The sequence below is a fragment of the Abramis brama genome (genome assembly GCF_963993115.1).
Source record: "Abramis brama genome assembly, chromosome: 11".
NCBI classification, from domain to species: Eukaryota; Metazoa; Chordata; class Actinopteri; order Cypriniformes; family Leuciscidae; genus Abramis; species Abramis brama.
In genome coordinates, this window is record NC_139973.1 from 30,170,624 (window position 1) to 30,190,110 (window position 19,487).

Here is a 19,487-nt window from a genome sequence, read left to right on the forward strand (position 1 = left end):
GTATTAATGTTTATATTTGTTTGTTGATCAAAAAGTACAAAGTAGATAAGGAAAACTAACATGCTGGGTGTATTCAAAGCACCACCGTTACTGTTTACAATGAGTGGAATGGTGTGCTGTGATTGGTTGAGCGGATTTATCGCATTCTGCAGAAAGGAGACTGGTGTTTGTAGCGGTTTGGAAAGAAAGGAAGAAAACATGACAGAATAACACGGCGGATATCTCATTTCAAGTAAGATTAAAAATTTACTTTTCAATACCGACCCTATACAATACTGATCTTCATTTTATTCACGGCCAATGATAATTAATTAATGACTAATTGGCCAATTTAATCCATTCTGCAATGTTTCGGTCTCCCACGTGTGTGTGGCGAGCTGTACCTCCGGGAACGGTGAAAAAAAAAATTAAAAAAAATAAAGAACGCAAAAATATGATGTCAACGTAATTTTGACGTCGAAACATCGACGCCATCGATAGACGATCATCGATAGATACTAGTATCTAAAAAATAAGTACTAGTAGCATGAAAATAGAGACTAGTCAGTTTAAATGATTAAATGTTAAAACGGCTTGCCATAGCTAATGTTATAATCATACCATCTTAAATTCATCTTAAATTAAGACTTAATACACTGATTAAGTAATTCTATGTACTGTCTACGTGTTTCACCACATCATTTACCATAGAAGGCCCTATATACTAATCTACTTCAAACCCTACCCATATTAGCCTGAATGGAATGTATGTGGAAAGGGAATTAGAAATGGTAAAGATGCTACATGTCAGAACAGATGTTGCAATCATGTTCTATTAGTTCTGCATCTTACAGTACTGTACAGGTATCCTGTTGAAAGTGAATGGGAAACAGATGTAAAGAATTATTATGGTACAGTAACATTGGTAAAATAGAAATTAAAAAATCCTTATTTTGGCTTTAGTGCGCTGTGTGTCACTTTTTTGTATTGTTGTGGTTTCAGTTTATTGTAAAACAGATCATTTTCAGAGCCATACATACCGGTAGTCACTATATTTCTAGTTTATTTCAATTTATTTAGAGCTTTTTATAATAGGCCTACACAATATCCCAAAGCAACTTTACAGAACAAAAAGAAAGAAAAGAAAAATAAAGATGATAAAGTAAATGAACTAGTCGACATTGTAGGCTTTAGGACCCAGGTAGTGTGTATAACTGTACCTTTTTGAATCATTCATAACAGCTCTACTATACAATCCGTCTAGTCTAGGCTGAATTAATATCAAGTGCAAATCTGATTCTGGAACTTGTAACGTTAGCTCACAGCTGAAGTTATTGCAGAGGCCAGACAGACTCACGGAGGCCATTGTGCATCTCACAACTCGTACTTTATTCCCTAATCGAACTAGGGTAACTGTTTGTAACACGTTCTACCGTCCACAGTTACTTAAACAAAATAAGATAAACATCAAACAGAAAACAGAAATAACCCGCATACATGTTCGAGTCGCACATACAATACAGACTGCAGTGCAGTCAGTTCAACGGGGCGCGCGCAGTTCTTAAAGGGGCCACACCTTATTTCCACTCGTTACAAACTACCCGAGGACAGTCAAGCGATGCCCTCATGATTTGCATTCAGCCCCTCTTTCTGTCTCACAATGTTGTCAGTGTTTACTGGGCATGCAGTAAGTCTCCACTGGTAATTTTATTTCATTTGTATATACATTTACTTTTAATTTTAGAATAAAAATATTAGAATATAATAAAAAAAAAAAAACATTTTAGATAAAGATGCGATCTCTTTGGTCTATATTGGGATTATCACTTTACCTGGTACTTATGAAGAAGGTAACGGAATCTCACCGTACAGGTAACAAAATCACCTGTTCCTCTTATCGAAATGTTGCAGTAGGCCTATATAATAAAATAAAAAAGTAATTCATGAATTAGAATGTCCAGCGTCCACTAGAATTGTAGATATATTTGGACTATATATTTTGTTTTGTATTCTTCTGGACATCTCACAGTCTTCTTTATGAATGTTAGAATAATTATCCGCTGCAAATGTGTAAGTGCAATAATATTCTTCAGTGATTAAAAATATATGATATGTTTGCCAAAACATGTGTTCATGTTTGGACATCTCGACTCAGCCAATTTTAATATCTTAAGCCACATCATTTAAGATATTGTTGTTTATTTTGACTTTGTGTAGCCTACATTTCTGTAGTTGTATACATCTCCAAAGCAACCTATTGAAACACAACAGTAGGCTAATTGGAACACAATAAACCATTAGAGTTTACATGTAAATTAATGAACAATTAATTATATATATATATATAGTGAAATTATTATTATTATTATTTTGTCAGGAATAAAGAAATGGCTTTCGTCTATGAATATATGCCTATCAATTAAACTCATATAATTGTACATTAATATAGAATGATTGCGTTGAACCAGTTTGTTCAAAGCTTGATGGTATATAAAACTTTCCAGGCAAGGCATCCTTTGATTATATGATTATATAACTTTTACAGGCTTTTATGGCATTGCTGCAGTATGCATGCAGTGCTGTTGTTCTTGTAATGTTTTTTAAAAACCAATGAAACAAACATGTTTTTTTATGGCAGTGTCTACTACCACTACCTGTCATATTGACTGTACCCTTATGAAACTAACTATCCATTCCACTGTTGGCAAAGAAAATCCACTAAATTATGTTATATCAACAGGGAACTCTTTTCCTGTTATCATAAGGGCAGTACTGGCAAGGCATGTCCATAAAGCGTTGTAAAGAAAGACTAAGGCTTGTTCCACTAAGTATTGCTTGGATTTCCAATGTGTGTTAATTGTGAGTGAAGAAGTGATTAAAAAAATCCCAAAGCTCCCCACACAGACAAAAATCTAACACCTCAATAGATGGAGAGAAGAAATCATGGCATGTGTGTATCGAAGCTTTTAGTGAGGTCAGAAAAACAATTTTGGTCAATTTTGCAATTGACAAGGTATAGTTACTGAAGTAGCCTGTACATGCCACATTTAATTTATTTTGAATGTTTATGGCAAAAACAAAACAAAAAAATAGAAAAGAGCTCTAACATGCACACTATAAAGTTCACACAATGACTGTACCCTTATGAAACTAACTATCCATTCCACTGTTGGCAAAGAAAATCCACTAAATTATGTTATATCAACAGGGAACTCTTTTCCTGTTATCATAAGGGCAGTACTGGCAAGGCATGTCCATAAAGCGTTGCAAAGAAAGACTAAGGCTTGTTCCACTAAGTATTGCTTGGATTTCCAATGTGTGTTAATTGTGAGTGAAGAACTGATAAAAAAATCCCAAAGCTCCCCACACAGACAAAAATCTAACACCTCAATAGATGGAGAGAATAAATCATGGCATGTGTGTATCGAAGCTTTTAGTGAGGTCAGAAAAACAATTTTGGTCAATTTTGCAATTGACAAGGTATAGTTATTGAAGTAGCCTGTACATGCCACATTTAATTTATTTTGAATGTTTATGGCAAAAACAAAACAAAAAAATAGAAAAGAGCTCTAACATGCACACTATAAAGTTCACACAATGCCTGATTTCAGTGGAAGTGATTGTCCAATTTGATACATACAGTAGCCTAATATTTAGCTGACAAACGTAATCATACTCCCTGTCAGTATTCTTTTTTCTTTCAGTTCACTTGAATCCCTTTCGTTTTCTTGTAAAGGAGGGAATGTGCCTCTGTGTCCTTCTGTTCTGACTTCTAATGAATGCTGCATTGTGAAATGTATGGAACATTAATTCCATTACCTCACTCTGCCAAAATCCTACTCTTATATGGCATTCATGTTGAAAAGTTTGTGACGGGATGATACAAAGCTGAGGGAGTAGAGAAAACCCTTCACAGGGCAAATATTCTGGTGTGCTAAAGAGTATCTTTTAAATCTTTTCACACTTTAAATGAATGATGCTAGACAATAATTGTTTTACAGTATATACATTACATTACAAACATTAATTTAAAGCCAAAGATTTCATAATATGACAAAATATAAAATTGCATAATCTACTGTATAAGACTATTGACCCATGAAGTCATTCAATATAAAAATGTCTAATTTTATGTCTAATGCATTTAACAAAATACTTCAATTGTATTATGTGCAGGTAGTATTCAAATATGTGTCTGAGTGTATGGAGCCTGAATCCATTTTCTAATTATTTAAGTTTTATGGGAGTGGGAAATCACTGCTGAGTGTTTTGTAACAGTTTCCACTTCCATGGTAAGGACTTTTATAGTTGATGGATCTTGCATTTGGGTATTTCTTTCTGGGAATTCAATTCAGCAATTAAGATGATTTAAAAAAAAAAAAAAAAAAAAAAAAAATTGATTATATCACACTGACATGACAGAAGCATACTGTACATCATAGCTTAAGAAGTTATTGGTTGGTTTGTCTTTAAAATTGACAGGTTATAATTAAAAAGGAATTTTTACTGTACAGAAAGTTAGAGATTTTGGCAGTCTATCTGAACACACAGGTTCAGAAATAGTGCATTTATTTTCCAGCAGATGGTGCTCTTTCTAAACCGAGGAGTAAAAGCAATATCTCTGACTATCCAAACATCATCACTTTTAAAACAGAGGAGCAAATGCATAGTCTCTTACTATAAAAACATCATCACTTATTGTTGTTGCATTTAGAAAAAAAATGAAGGTCATTAAGTGTTTAAGGTCATTTTATGCCCAGCATTTTGTGCAATTATTGTTTTAGACTCAGCCCTTTGACAATACAACGTGCGTTTATATCCTTAGTTTAGGTTTCCTGTACTGATTGTCATTTTGCTGCTAGGATGTAGGCCTATTTCCTTTGGAGATTCCCTTTTCTCACAAACACAAAATCTCAGGAGTAATGGTGGCTATGGTAAAATAAAAATATATAGCAGAAGCCAAATCTGTTCTCCGTCCTTAAATGTGGTTGTCAGAATAATAACACATGAATGTTAGTCAAATGGTTACATAAAGGGGTACTGGTTACTGTTAGTGTAGTAATTCCTTCTAGGTAATTCAAAATCTTTAAACAGTAATTGGGTTCCCTTTATATTTGTGACCCTTGTCAATGGAATTAACATCTGTCAGCATGTGTGTGTGATGTTAATAGTGTGGGAAAGCAAGACACTTCTGTCACTGGAATTCATTTAGTCACTTATAACCATTCTGGAGCCATTAAGTGTTCGACTATGCTATGGAATAAAAAAAATAAATAAAAAAAAAGAGAACCTAATAGCCTACAAAAATATATATATATATTATATATAATTCACTGCATGATTTATGTATTGTAATCATGTTTTAGAAGGCAACTGTCATGATACAGAGGGAAGCAGACAAGTAAGTGATACGTAAACCGTTTTATTGAGCAGTGGCATGGATCCAAACAGTTTTGCAGACAGGTGAGCTTGGGGCAGAGTGACAGAATGGATGAAGGACTGGATGACAATATGGGTCTGTGTCTTGTAGATGAACGGAGAGAGAGCAGCAGGCTCTGTAGGTGGATGACAGGTGGCTGAAGATGGATGACTGAAGACGGATGACAGGAGTTCGGGTAAGGAATCCTTGAAGTGGGTAAGTACAGGTAGGTATCGGGGTAGAGTCAGTATGCGTTCGTAGGGACGAGACCAGACAAGGGAGTGAAGGAGAAGAGTCTATATAGTGTGCGCTGATGATGATGTGCAGGTGCAAGAATCAGAATTCTGGGGAGAGTGAACGAGTTGGCGGAGCGTGCTGATCTGGTGACTTCGTTACAGTACTCCCTCCTCCATGGGCGGCTCCTGACGGCTGGATGGGACGACGACGGGACCTACCTCGACCCCTGGGAGCCAGTCAAACTGGGTGTTCAGTATGGAATTGTGTGAGGAGTGTGCAATCAAGGATGTCATGACGAGCAGCCCAGGAATGCTCCTCGGGACCGTAATCCTCCCAGTCAACGAGGTACTGCAGCCTAGGACCCCGCCATCGCGAGTCTAGGATAGCTCGGACCCGGTAGATGGCTTCTTCTACGATTTCGGGAGGAGGTACCTCATCGCCACCAGACTCTGTGAGAGGAGACAACATAGGTTCAGTGTGGGGTTTTAGGAGAGACACATGGAAAGATGGTGAGATACGGTAGTGAGGTGGAAGGTTTAGCCTGTAACTGCCTCTGCACAGTGAATAGACCTATGTACCGGGGACTCAGCTTACGGCAAGGCAGGCGGAGACGTATGTCCCATGTCGAGAGCCACACCTTCTGGCATGGTTCGTAGCGAGGGGTAGATGTTCTTCGGGCGATGTTCTTTGGGCTTGTCTCGTGTCTCCGCACTGCCTGTTGGAGATGCACATGAGCTGAGTCCCATACCCTCTCGCTCTGCTGGAACCAGTGGTTGACAGCTGGAACCTCTGAGGGCTCACCCGACCAGGGGATTGGTATCCCAGAATACATTGGAAAGGGGTGAGCCCTGTGGTGGATTGTTGTAAAGAGTTATGGGCATACTCCGCCCACAGGAGGAATTGACTCCAGCTGTCCTGGTAGTAGGACCTCAGGTATCTCCCGATTTCCTGGATCTTACGCTCAGTCTAGCCGTTGGTTTGAGGATGGTAACCGGAAGAGAGGCTTACTGATACTCCGAGGAGCTTGAAGAAGGCCCGCCAAACCCGAGAGATAAATTGCGGACCCCGGTCCGAAACTATATCTTCGGGAAGAACGAAGTGACTGAAAATGTTCTGGAACATGTCTTCAGCCGCTTCGAAGGCCATAGGTAACCCCTTGAGGGAAATCAAGTCACATGCCTTTGAGAAGCAGTCCACGATGACGAACACACAGGTATGGTCCGCTGAGGGTGGAAGGTCAGTCATAAAGTCAATGCCCAGATGCGACCATGGACTATGTGGAATAGGCAGGTGAGCCAGCTTTCCTTCAGGACATTTCCGGGGAGTGTTGGTAACTGAACAGACTGAGCATCCTTTAACAAACCGGGAGATATCCTGAGTCATGGTGGGCCACCAGTAGCGCTGACGTAGGAGCGAGAGGGTACCTGGGTGTCCAGAGCACGGAGATGTATGAGCCGAGTCCAGAAGGGGCAGACGATAGGTTGGAGGAACGTAGAGGAGCCCTTCTGGACCTCCCGGCGGAGCAGGGTTGGAGTGAGTAGCTTGGGTAATTTGCTCATCGATGGCCCATTAGATAGGACTCATGATCATGGCTGGAGGGAGAATAGGTTCGCGGGAAGAATCTTCTGGATCAGGTTGATGAAGACGTGATAAGGCATCAGCCTTAACGTTCTTATCTCCAGGTCAATATGAGACGGTGAAAATCGAACCTGGTGAAGAATAAAGCCCACCGGGCTTGACGTGGGTTCAACCTCTTAGCTTCCCGCAGATATTTAAGGTTTCGATGATCGGTGATTACCTCAAACCGGTGAATACTCCCTCCAGCCATTGTCTCCATTTCTCCAGAGCCAGCTTGATGGCGAGCAGTTCTCAATTACCCATGTCGTAGTTCTGCTCCGCCGGGGACAGCTTCTTGGAATAGAAGGCACATGGATGGAATCTAGGAGGATCACCCTGCCGCTGAGATAAGACCGCTCCGACCCTGGTAGAGGAGGCGTCAACCTTGATGATGAATGGGAGATCTGGGTGGACCAGGATCTGAGCGGCTTGGAAGGCAAGTTGTAGAAACGCCTCTGAGGCAGAAGGGGTTAAGGACAGAGACTTGGGCCGGCCCTTGAGTGAAGAGGTCAGAGGTGAACTGAGTAGGCTGTAGTTGTATATAAACCGTGTGTAGAAGTTTGCAAATCCTAGGAAGCGCTGGAGTTACTTGATGGTAGCGGGTTGAGGCCAGTTCCGCATGGTATCCACCTTCCTCTGGTCCATCTGGATGCCACGTTGATCAATGACAGAGGTGGTATGGAACTCGCACTTCTCCAGTTTGAGGTAGAGATGGTGATGGCGGAGCTTCTCGAGGACCTGCATCACATGGAGGCGATGTTAGGCCAGGTTCCGGGAATAGATAAGGAGGTCATCGATATAGACCACGACGAATCATTGGAGAAATTCCCGGAACACCTCATTCATATAGCCCTGGAAGACAGAAGGTGAGTTGGACAGGCCATATGGCATGACCCAATATTCGTAGTGTCCTGAAGGGGTAACGAAGGTTGTTTTCCACTCATCGCCTCGGCGTATACAAATGAGGTTGTATGCACTCCACAGGTCCAGCTTGGAGAAGATGCGAGCTCCCCGTAGCTGTTTCAGAGCTGCCGGGACCAGAGGAAGTGGATAGCTGTACTTTACAGTCTGTGAGTTGAGGTGACGGTAGTTGATGCACAGCCTCAAGCCTCTGTCCTTCTTTGCCACGAAGAAGCAGCTCGAAGCGGCAGGGGATGTAGATGGTCTGATGAAGCGTTGTTGAAGTGCCTCCTGGATATACTCCTCCATGGCCTTCTGCTCCGGGATGGACAGTGGATAAACTCTGCACCTGGGCAGAGTTGCCCCAGGTAGGAGGTAGATTACACAGTCCCATGGCCGATGTGGTGGAAGTTGGGTTGCCAATCATTTACTGTAGACATCCTGGAACGCCCGGTATTCTGGAGGGATCTCCACCTTGTGATCCACCTCCAGACTCTCAACGGAGGTAGAATTGAGGGAGAGCAATGGTGGTTCCGGGGTGGCAAGTGATGGAGAACGAGAGCGAGGAGAGACAGGATTGGAAGCAGGCATTACTCCATGTGTAAGATTTCACCGGTGTTCCAGTTGATGTGAGGTTGGTGTTGTGACATCCACGGGCATCCCAGGATGAGGTCTGCGGTGGATCCTTCCAGCACCGTGAACGTGATTTCCTCGGTGTGCAGGCATCCTATGCGGAGTGTCAGTGTGGGAGAGAGATTCCGGATATGATCACGACCCAGAGGTTTCCCTTGGATGGTGTGAATCCTCAAATCCTGAGAACAGTGTTTCTTACGGACATTTAGTTTAGGAGAAGTTGGGGGAGATGAAGTTCCCCACGGAAACAGAGTCGATGAGAGCTTGCGCTGAAACACAAATGCTTGGAGTTATGACATATACAGTAGTACGGGATAAAGAGTCTATTTGAGGTGGAAGTTGAATGGCACTCACCAATGGGCGTGGTGTTCGAACCGGGCAGGCGGTTATGATATGACCCTCTCTCCCAGAGTAGAGACACAGCTGATGGAGAATTCTCCTGACGCTCCACATGAGTTAGATGGTAGGAATCAACCTGCATGGGTTCAGGTGCTGGTAGGGCGACTGATGGTGCAGAGGGCGGAGGATACACAGCGGGGTTCAGGAGAGAACAAGTGGTGAGACGTTGAGCTACTCGGACGGTTTTTTGAATGAAGTTCTCGAGACCCATCGCGTTGTCATAAACAACCATCAGTTGACGAATCTCGGGATTAATGTGGGAAAGCAGTGAGCAGTGCAGTCTCATTCCAGCCACTCGTGGCGGCTAGAGTGCGGAATTGCAGAGCGTGGAATTGCAGAGCGTAGGTGCTGACAAAATGATCCGCTTGGCGTAAATTGAACAGGTGATCATGAACAGAGTTCTGAGGCGGTTTGTCCAAACACTTCTTTGAAGTGTCTTAAGAAATCTGAGAGTTAAAGGGGAAATGAAGCAGTCAGTCAAGTTTACATGATTTACAAGATGGATTTCCACTATAATCAACAATTATATAAGAAACATGACAAATGTAAACATATAAAAGAAAAAAGAAAAAACGTTATATCTTTTGCGGCCATTGTGCAGTATTCTAACATGTGACGTCACGGGGTTGGTTGGCTTTAATAAACCCAGCTGAATGTAGGAATATCCCGACATCAAACTGTCTACACCACGGTGTTTTGACCGCAAACAACTAACGACGTCTAATGTTACAGTGAGGAAAATAAGTATTTGAACACCCTGCTATTTTGCAAGTTCTCCCACTTAGAAATCATGGAGGGGTCTGAAATTGTCATCGTAGGTGCATGTCCACTGTGAGAGACATAATCTAAAAAAGAAAATCCAGAAATCACAATGTATGATTTTTTAACTATTTATTGGTATGATACAGCTGCAAATAAGTATTTGAACACCTGAGAAAATCAATGTTAATATTTGGTACAGTAGCCTTTGTTTGCAATTACAGAGGTCAAACGTTTCCTGTAGTTTTTCACCAGGTTTGCACACACTGCAGGAGGGATTTTGGCCCACTCCTCCACACAGATCTTCTCTAGATCAGTCAGGTTTCTGGGCTGTCACTGAGAAACACGGAGTTTGAGCTCCCTCCAAAGATTCTCTATTGGGTTTAGGTCTGGAGACTGGCTAGGCCACGCCAGAACCTTGATATGCTTCTTACAGAGCCACTCCTTGGTTATCCTGGCTGTTCTTCGGGTCATTGTCATGTTGGAAGACCCAGCCTCGACCCATCTTCAATGCTCTAACTGAGGGAAGGAGGTTGTTCCCCAAAATCTCGCAATACATGGCCCCGGTCATCCTCTCCTTAATACAGTGCAGTCGCCCTGTCCCATGTGCAGAAAAACACCCCCAAAGCATGATGCTACCACCCCCATCCTTCACAGTAGGGATGGTGTTCTTGGGATGGTACTCATCATTCTTCTTCCTCCAAACACGTTTAGTGGAATTATGACCAAAAAGTTCTATTTTGGTCTCATCTGACCACATGACTTTCTCCCATGACTCCTCTGGATCATCCAAATGGTCATTGGCAAACTTAAGACGGGCCTTGACATGTGCTGGCTTAAGCAGGGGAACCTTCCGTGCCATGCATGATTTCAAACCATGACGTCTTAGTGTATTACCAACAGTAACCTTGGAAACGGTGGTCCCAGCTCTTTTCAGGTCATTGACCAGCTCCTCCCGTGTAGTTCTGGGCTGATTTCTCACCTTTCTTAGGATCATTGAGAACCCACGAGGTGAGATCTTGCATGGAGCCCCAGTCCGAGGGAGATTGACAGTCATGTTTAGCTTCTTCCATTTTCTAATGATTGCTCCAACAGTGGACCTTTTTTCACCAAGCTGCTTGGCAATTTCCCCGTAGCCCTTTCCAGCCTTGTGGAGGTGTACAATTTTGTCTCTAGTGTCTTTGGACAGCTCTTTGGTCTTGGCCATGTTAGTAGTTGGATTCTTACTGATTGTATGGGGTGGACAGGTGTCTTTATGCAGCTAACGACCTCAAACAGGTGCATCTAATTTAGGATAATAAATGGAGTGGAGGTGGACATTTTAAAGGCAGACTAACAGGTCTTTGAGGGTCAGAATTCTAGCTGATAGACAGGTGTTCAAATACTTATTTGCAGCTGTATCATACAAATAAATAGTTAAAAAATCATACATTGTGATTTCTGTATTTTTTTTTTTTGAGATTATGTCTCTCACAGTGGACATGCACCTACGATGACAATTTCAGACCCCTCCATGATTTCCAAGTGGGAGAACTTGCAAAATAGCAGGGTGTTCAAATACTTATTTTCCTCACTGTATATGTTATAATACAGCAGATGGACTCTGACACGGTGGGCATCACAGTACAACAGCCACACTGACACCAGGTAGCGTTGCCAACCCACTCTTCGCCCCAAACCACCACCGGCTGTTCGACATAACGACGTACCACTGCTCGGTTCCCACGCCGTATCGGCTCAAATGCATATATAAATACATGCTAACTTACATGGTGTTGACAAGAGACAGGAATATGATGGCAGACATCGTGAACAATGTTTCCATGTGCAGTTTGTTAACATATAACGTTAGACGTCGTCTTTTTGTCTGGTAATAGTAAACTTCACTAAGTTAGCTAAACACCAAGTTAGCTAAACACCAAGTTAACATTGGCTAGTTCATGCTTACAGCTGTTAGCTAATAATGACTGTACCTAACGTTAGTTGTTCGCAGTCAAAACATCGTGGTGTAGACAGTTTGATGTCGGGATATTCCTACATTCAGCCAGGTTTATTAAAGCCAACCAACCCTGTGACGTCACATGTTAGAATACTGCACAATGATGGCGCCCTGGCCGCGAAAGATAACGGTTTTTCTTTGTGTTTACATTTGTCATGTTTCTTATATAATTGTTGATTATAGTGGAAATCCATCTTGTAAATCATGTAAACTTGATTGACTGCTTCGTTTCCCCTTTAAGTAATGATTGGGGCATTGGATTGCCACATTGATTGAGCCCACTGCAGGGCACGTCCACCCAGCAGTGAGATGACAAATGCCACTCTGGCGCGATCAGTGGTGAACTGGTGAGGCTGCATCTCAAAATATAGAGAGCACTGCAGAAGGAACCCGCTGCAATCCTCCACCTCTCCGATGAATGTCGCTAGTCAGGCCATGGGACTAGCAGAGGCAGCAGGCGAAGTAGAAGGTGCTGGGTGCAGAAGTGATGAACGTGTGGCTTGAATAAGATCGTCGGGAATGGCAAGTGGATTGACAGATGCTGAAGGCTGCAGGGAAAGACGAACGGTGTGAACCAGGTCTGCAAACAGGTCGGTGGGCCGATCCTTTGCAGGATCTGTGGTACTCTGCATGTGGTCTGGTCTTCTGTCATGATAGAGAGGGAAGCAGACAAGTAAGTGATACGTAAACAGTTTGCAACATGCGAGAGCAGTGGCACAGATCCGAACAGTTATGCAGACAGGTGAGCTTGGGGCAGAGTGACAGAATGGATGAAGGACTTAGCTGGATGATAATACGGGTCTGTGTCCTGTAGATGAACGGAGAGAGAGCAGCAGGCTGACTGGCAGATGACAGGCAGATGACAGGCAGATGACAGGCAGATGACAGGCAGATGACAGGCAGCTGAAGATGGATGACTGAAGACGGCTGACAGGAGACGGAGTTCGGGTAAGGAAGCCTTGAAGCAGGTAAGTACAGGTAGGTATCAGGGTAAAGTCTGTATGAGTTCATAGGGACAAGACCAGACAAGGGAGTGAAGGAGAAGAGAGTCTATATAGTGTGCGCTGATGATCGCAGGTGCAGTGAATCATGATGATGTGCAGGTGCAGGGAATCAGAATTCTAGGGAGAGTGATCGAGTGGGCGGAGCGGGCTAATCTGGTAATTCCGTTACAGCAAATATATGTGCATCTGTTGGATATGTTGTTTCTATTAATAAATAGTATTTATTATATATATAGGCCTTTTAAGCAGTTGTTTACCAACATCTGGTCCCTGTAAAAAAAAAAGAAAAAAAAAAAGAAAAAAGAAACAACTGTGAACATGCTGATATCAAGAGAAACTATAGGGCTGCATGGTTTTGGGAATAAATTTTAGATTTTCTGGTTAAAATTGCGCTTTAAAATTTACAATATATATATATATAATGAACACCAGGTTTGTTGTGCCTTGAAGGCGTAGGGCTGCATAAAATAATAATAACAATAGCCTATAGCAGGCGGCCTATAAATCGTTAAACAGGAACACTTCAGAAACACTACACTAGAGAAAAATATATGGATTATCATGTTACTTCAAATGTTTCCATTCGTTATGACGTTATGAAATTAGATTGGAGTAAAAACATGAAGCCTAATGTTTGGCGCGTTTTGCTTTTCAAACGCACAGCGTGAGTGACTCAAACTCACAGCGCATACAGAGAACATTTCCTGAAGCTCCAAACTATGAAACATTATTGTTACCACATTATACATATCTACGTTTGAGCAGATATCCACAAACACAGTATTTAACAGTAAACACGCGTCTAAACATTATAATATTCACCATATTAGAGTAAACACACATACTAGCCTACTTTTATATCATGCTGTGTTTTATAATCGAACATAAAAACATCCTCGTGTCGCACATGTAGGCCTATATAAATTTAGCATTGAGAGGTTGCCTACCTGTCTATAGTTCACATTTCAACATGTTTCTGTATATATATATATATAAGATGTGAGATGTGTGGTTTATATAAACTGCAAAGGTAAAGTATAAATTAAAATTATTGTGACCGATGTGAAGGGGGAGGAGAATGTATACGTGTGTCACTTTTAGTTGATAAAACTCTTCTGCATAGGATACACCTGTGTATCCTCGCTCATGACTCCTCTGGAAGCCTCCTCACTCCTCGATCCTCGCCTCCTCACGGTACAATTAGAGAATTGAGATGTCCTTCAAGATAGCTGAGCTCGATCGGTTTCCGGGTCATAGGATGGAGGACGGAGGAGCGAGGAGACGAGGAGGGATATTGAGAAGTACCCTATATACAGGCACTGGCACTGGAACAAAAATACATACAATCAGCCATCGCTCCCAAAATGAATTCAGGTAGTGACGGGTCATCTTGTTAATGCTTCCCAACCAGTCCAGCTGGCCCCAAATTGTACCATCAGACTCGGCTTGCGATTCATTTAGCTCGGCTTCTACCCAGGCTCAGTGATATTCATCATACTTAGGTGTTGAGCAGAGATGCTCCTAAAAATTTGTGATATTTATTAGGGATGTCCCGATCCGATCACGTGATCGGAAATCGGGCCCGATCGCGTGTTTTAAGACTCGATCGGAATCGGACGTTACCTCCCGATCAGGACTCGGATATATATGTATTTATATTCTCATTATTTTTTAACACCTCTATTATGCGGTGACACAGAGTTACGGTGGTTTCACACTGCACGCGTTAGCAGAGCGTAAGCAGCGCAAGAGCAGTGCGTATGGTGAGCAGGAGCAGGACACGCGCGTTTTGCTTTCATACTGGCAGCGTTTGTCACGCGCGGCTGAACCGTGGGTTGTGTACAGACAGAGTCTATAGTGGATAAGTTGGCATTGCTTTTTTTCGTTTTCAAATACATTTAAGAGAAAAGACTTGTCAAGAAGCTTATTTTATTAATAATTTCATTTATATAACTTTTGGTTCATCTTTGTTTTTATTGTTATGGCAACAAGTTTGTTTTTGGACATTTGTTTTCTTTTTAAATTGCTGTTGGTCATTTGATTGACTGTTTAAAACACAATAGATATCATCAATGCACTTTTTGGATAAAACTGCGGTGTATTTTGGCCATGATCAATGTATTGTCACTTTAATTCAGCAAAAGCGGCGCAGCAAAAATAGACTCGGCGCCGAAACGATCACGGCACTCCTGCTCTGCTCTGCTATGCACTGCCGCGCCGCCTCTGCGCGCGGTGTGAATGCTCTAAAGCCTGGTTTAATCTGTTAACATGGGCGGCGAAAAAAATACGCGCTGCACGCTCTGTTTTAACAGTGCAGTGTGAAACCGGCGTAAGAGTTAGGAGGAATTTTTTATTTGTTTACATGCCTACCGGATATTTTAAGTTGAGGTGCTATTTGTTTATATATTAGACTTTTTTTTAATATTTACTGTTGCACTAAAGTCCAAAAGTGAAGAATTTATTTATTACTTGATTGTTCAAGCTACCTCACAGAAGTGCTCTGTTTGTTAACAGAGTTGTTGAATGTTAAAATAAGGTGAATTAAATAAAAAATAAGGAACATCCTGGATCTGTTTTTTTCGCTCTTCTTTATTCTTTTTTTTTTTTTGCAATATAGAAGTATCGGATCGGGACTCGGTATCGGCAGATACTTAAAATCAAATGACTCGGACTCGGACTCGAGGGCAAAAAAACCTGATCGGGATTTATCACCATCCCTAATATTTATCACACCTAGGTGTAGAGGAGTGCTCCTGTCCTGTGTGTGCACGTCGCAGTCCTACTGGCGAAGGACGCGATGTAGCCGTTCCCTCCAGCCGATATGAAGACTGGCTTCCATGAGTCCGTACTTCATTGTGCCCTAAATATGTGGTGGGTTACGACCATCTTGGACCTGTGTCAACTGAAACAGGCCCTTTTTGGGCCAAGCTGTTTGGGGACCACTCCGGGGCCGCACAGTTACATCTGTTGCCCCTCCAGACTCGTCCTCCACCAGTTGTGTTTTTCTCCTGTCTGAGTGGATACCCCTCGACTCAGAAAAAACTCTGGCCACAGTTGACCCTGGGGCCCCCTCAGAATGCGTACCCCAGTGAGCATCAGTTGCACACAACTGTGCTAAAGTCAGGGAGGAGATGGAGCAGGTCTTGCCCCTTATATGGCCCAATCAGACCTCTCCTCTCGACAGCCCTTCCTGACTCCTTCCTCTGAGTACATTCTCAGGGATGGGGCATGATGGCACCCGTGTTTAGACCTTGGAGAGTTCCAGGTCTGGTTCTAAAAAGAACGGGACACAGAGGTTCTGGTTGCTACCGCAAGAATTTGTATGCCGTAGAGACCATCACTTCTGTGAGAGCACCTCTCAAAATGAGGCAAACGCCTTAGAAGTGGAACCTATTCGTTGAATTGAGTCTTCTCTCCGTAGGAGATCCCGAAGATGTTCAATCACTTCAGTGCTTCTTTCTTGCTAATGGGTTGGAGTGAGGGCTGTCTCCTCCACCTCAAAATGTTGTTGCCTCTGTATTGACGCACATCATGATGCAGTGGATACAAATCTGTGGAAGCACGACTTGATCGTCAGGTTCCTGAGGGGAGCAAGGGGAGCAAGGAGACTCTTTACCCTCTTGGGACTTATCTCTGGTGCTACTGCACTGCAGAGACCTCCCTTGAGCCCTGCAGGCAGTGAGTTAAACATCCTGTTTTTAGAGAAACAGTTCTCCTGCTTGCTCGGTCTTTATCTAGAGGGTACAAATTTTCGGTCAACGAATCGTGCCTGGAATTCGTCTGACTCTCATGAAATCTGAGACACCGGCCTGGATATGTGCCCAAGGTTCCTACCTCTCCTACGGGACCAGGTGGTGAGCTTGCAAGCGCTGCCCCAGAGGAGGCAGACCCAGCCCTGGCTTTTCTCTGTCCGTCCGCTCCATTGCGGTTATACATGCTCAGAATGCAAAGCCTGGACCTCAGACCAGCTCTTGTCTGTTACGGAGACCAGCAGAAGGGAAGACTGTTTCCAAGCAGAGGTTGGCCCACTACATGTGGTTGCCTTCATCTTGGTGAGAAAGTTTTCTCAAGGTGCACGTGCCCACCTGGGTGGTGAGCTCCTCCTAAGTGAGAGTATTGCTCCCTCCTAGGCGTTGACACAGAGAAGACACGCTGAACAGATTTAAGAGTTGGGGGCTGGGCGACACCTATCATGTGTCGAACCACTACTTTCCGTGGGCTCCCTTCACATGAAGCCAGTTCACTGTAAGCCCGGTTCAAAATGTTGGCTTGCTGCGCCATTCCCCTCCTATGGATTGGATATGTGCGCAATTCTTGCTCCAGTAAAATTCCCCTTATTAGCCGAACCCTGTTGAGTTTCTCCATACCCTTCGGCAAAGGACGTGGTGGAACGTCCGAAGCCAGGCCTATCACTCGTATGCACTGGTCGAACCTGTGTTAGGCTGGATCCATATGTTGTGATCCCACGGTTGTCCCATATGTGTATTCTTCCACGGTACGGCTCCCTGCGGCGAGCCCATGTTGACTCTCCCCCCGTCATAGGCTGGAGCCACCACAGTGACATTACATATGCTGTACTGCCCGGTCATCTGCCCAGTCCATATGTGTATTCTCCACATGTTACCTCCCTTTGGGCAGGATGTGGCTTCCGCAGCGTCCCTTCCTTCCATTGATAGGGCACGCTTCCCCAGCGGTCCTGTGGAACAGCAGGGACTTCCCTGGCCTAAGCTCTGTCCCTTCTCCGCCTCAAATTGCGGAGGGTCAGGAGGCTTTTGTCTAGGCACTGAAAGGTGGCAGCTCTAGTGGCGTTTTCAATGGGGGATCCACTTCAGTCGACTGAATAACTGAAAGGGAACGTCTCAGTTGTGTATGCAACCCTCGTTCCCTGAAGGAGGGAACAGAGATGTAGTTCCTTCGCCACTAACGCTGGACCACCGCTGACTCCGAGTCTCGGCTCCTCAGCAAAAAAAGCAACTAGTGCGTGCATCCACTTCCGTATTTATGCCGCGCCACGGGGGCGGAGTGTGCGAATCACGCACGCCAATTCCATTGGCTCGTTTCAATAGTACTCGAAGATGACTGGCTCCCTAAGCGTGATCCCATTCAGTCGATGCCGATTATGTCTCCGTTCCCTCCTTCAGGGAACGAGGGTTGCATACACAACCGAGACGTTTTGTTTTATGGTGAAATTTGGAATAGGCCGTGCTGACCTTCTCTGCCTCTATAAACACTGAGCACTTTATTAATATGCCTCAGAGTGGGATAAACTCATCCAGCACTGGTCTCATGTCTGGCCCCTTGGGTTTTTGTCTGCCTAGCGGATACCCCTGATCTGATCCTCCCATGCTTTTTAATTCCAAGTTTGTGAGAATCATAGGACAGCAGGGATAATATTAGGTATTTTTATTTTTTTATTTTTATTAAACCTTTATTTAACCAGGGAAATAATCACATTGAGATAAATATCTAATTTACAAGTGAGCCCTGGCCAAGGTAGCAGCACACAATATACATAACTACATAAAACAAATTACACAACACACACATATACAGCAATAAAGCAAGATTAAACGTTAAGAGCAAGTGCAGACAGATTTGAATATTTGGTTGAGATATAACTTGAACTCATTAATTGAAATAAGTACATCAAGTTTCAATGATCTTTGGATCTCATTCCAAGCAGCTGATGCGCTATAAATAAAATCAGTTTTTCCAAACTCTGTCTTCATTAAAGGAACATTTAAAAGAATATATCTACTTGAACATAGATTATACCCTTGACTATTAAAAGTTATTAAACTATTCATATATTGAGGAAGCTGGCCAACTAATGCCTTGTACACAAGTATGAGCCAGTGCTTCTACCTTCTTATGTGAAGTGAAGGCCAACCTACCATTTCATACAGTGCACAATGATGAGTGTGATATTTTGTGCAAGTTATAAATCTTAGAGCAGAGTGATAAACAGAGTCTAATGATTGTAAGAGAGCTTTAGTGGTATTTCTGTAAAAAACATCTCCATAATCTAAGATAGGTAAGAAAGTAGATTCCACCAACTTTCTCTTGGCTGACTGTGAAAAACATGCACTATTCCGAAAATAAAACCCCAGCTGCAACCTTAACTTAGACAACAGTTGTTTAACATGTAACTTGAATGATAAGTCCTCTTCCAACACAAACCCTAGATATTTGTAAGAGGAGACCAGTTCTATAGAGTTACCTTGCAGAGTGTAAAGAGGTGGTGGAGAAGAATCAGACTTGTGTTTCCTAGAAAAGACCATGTATTTTGTTTTCTTATCATTCAGGACTAATTTTAAAGAAAACAGGTTACGCTGAACTAATTCAAATGCTTTCTGCAACTTTAAAATGCAATTGTCAATAGAAGATGCAAAACAATAAATAATGGTATCGTCGGCATATAAATGAATACTTGCGTCTGATAGATTATCACCAAGATTGTTAATATATAATGTAAACAACAGGGGACCCAAAATGGACCCCTGTGGCACACCAGATTCAATGGTGAGCTTATCAGAAAGAG

The 19,487-nt window shown here is 42.8% G+C and overlaps 1 protein-coding gene across 1 annotated transcript in view; it reads left to right on the plus strand.

Annotated features, from left to right (window-relative positions):
- Window positions 1-1,783: 1,783 nt before the first annotated feature.
- col18a1b (collagen type XVIII alpha 1 chain b) overlaps window positions 1,784-19,487 on the plus strand; it is a 123,315-nt gene continuing 105,611 nt past the window's right edge. Inside the window, exon 1 of the mRNA XM_084129536.1 lies at window positions 1,784-1,851. Coding sequence (XP_083985662.1) covers window positions 1,821-1,851 — 31 coding nt within the window. The 5' untranslated portion in view covers window positions 1,784-1,820. The remainder of the gene's footprint in view (window positions 1,852-19,487) is intronic.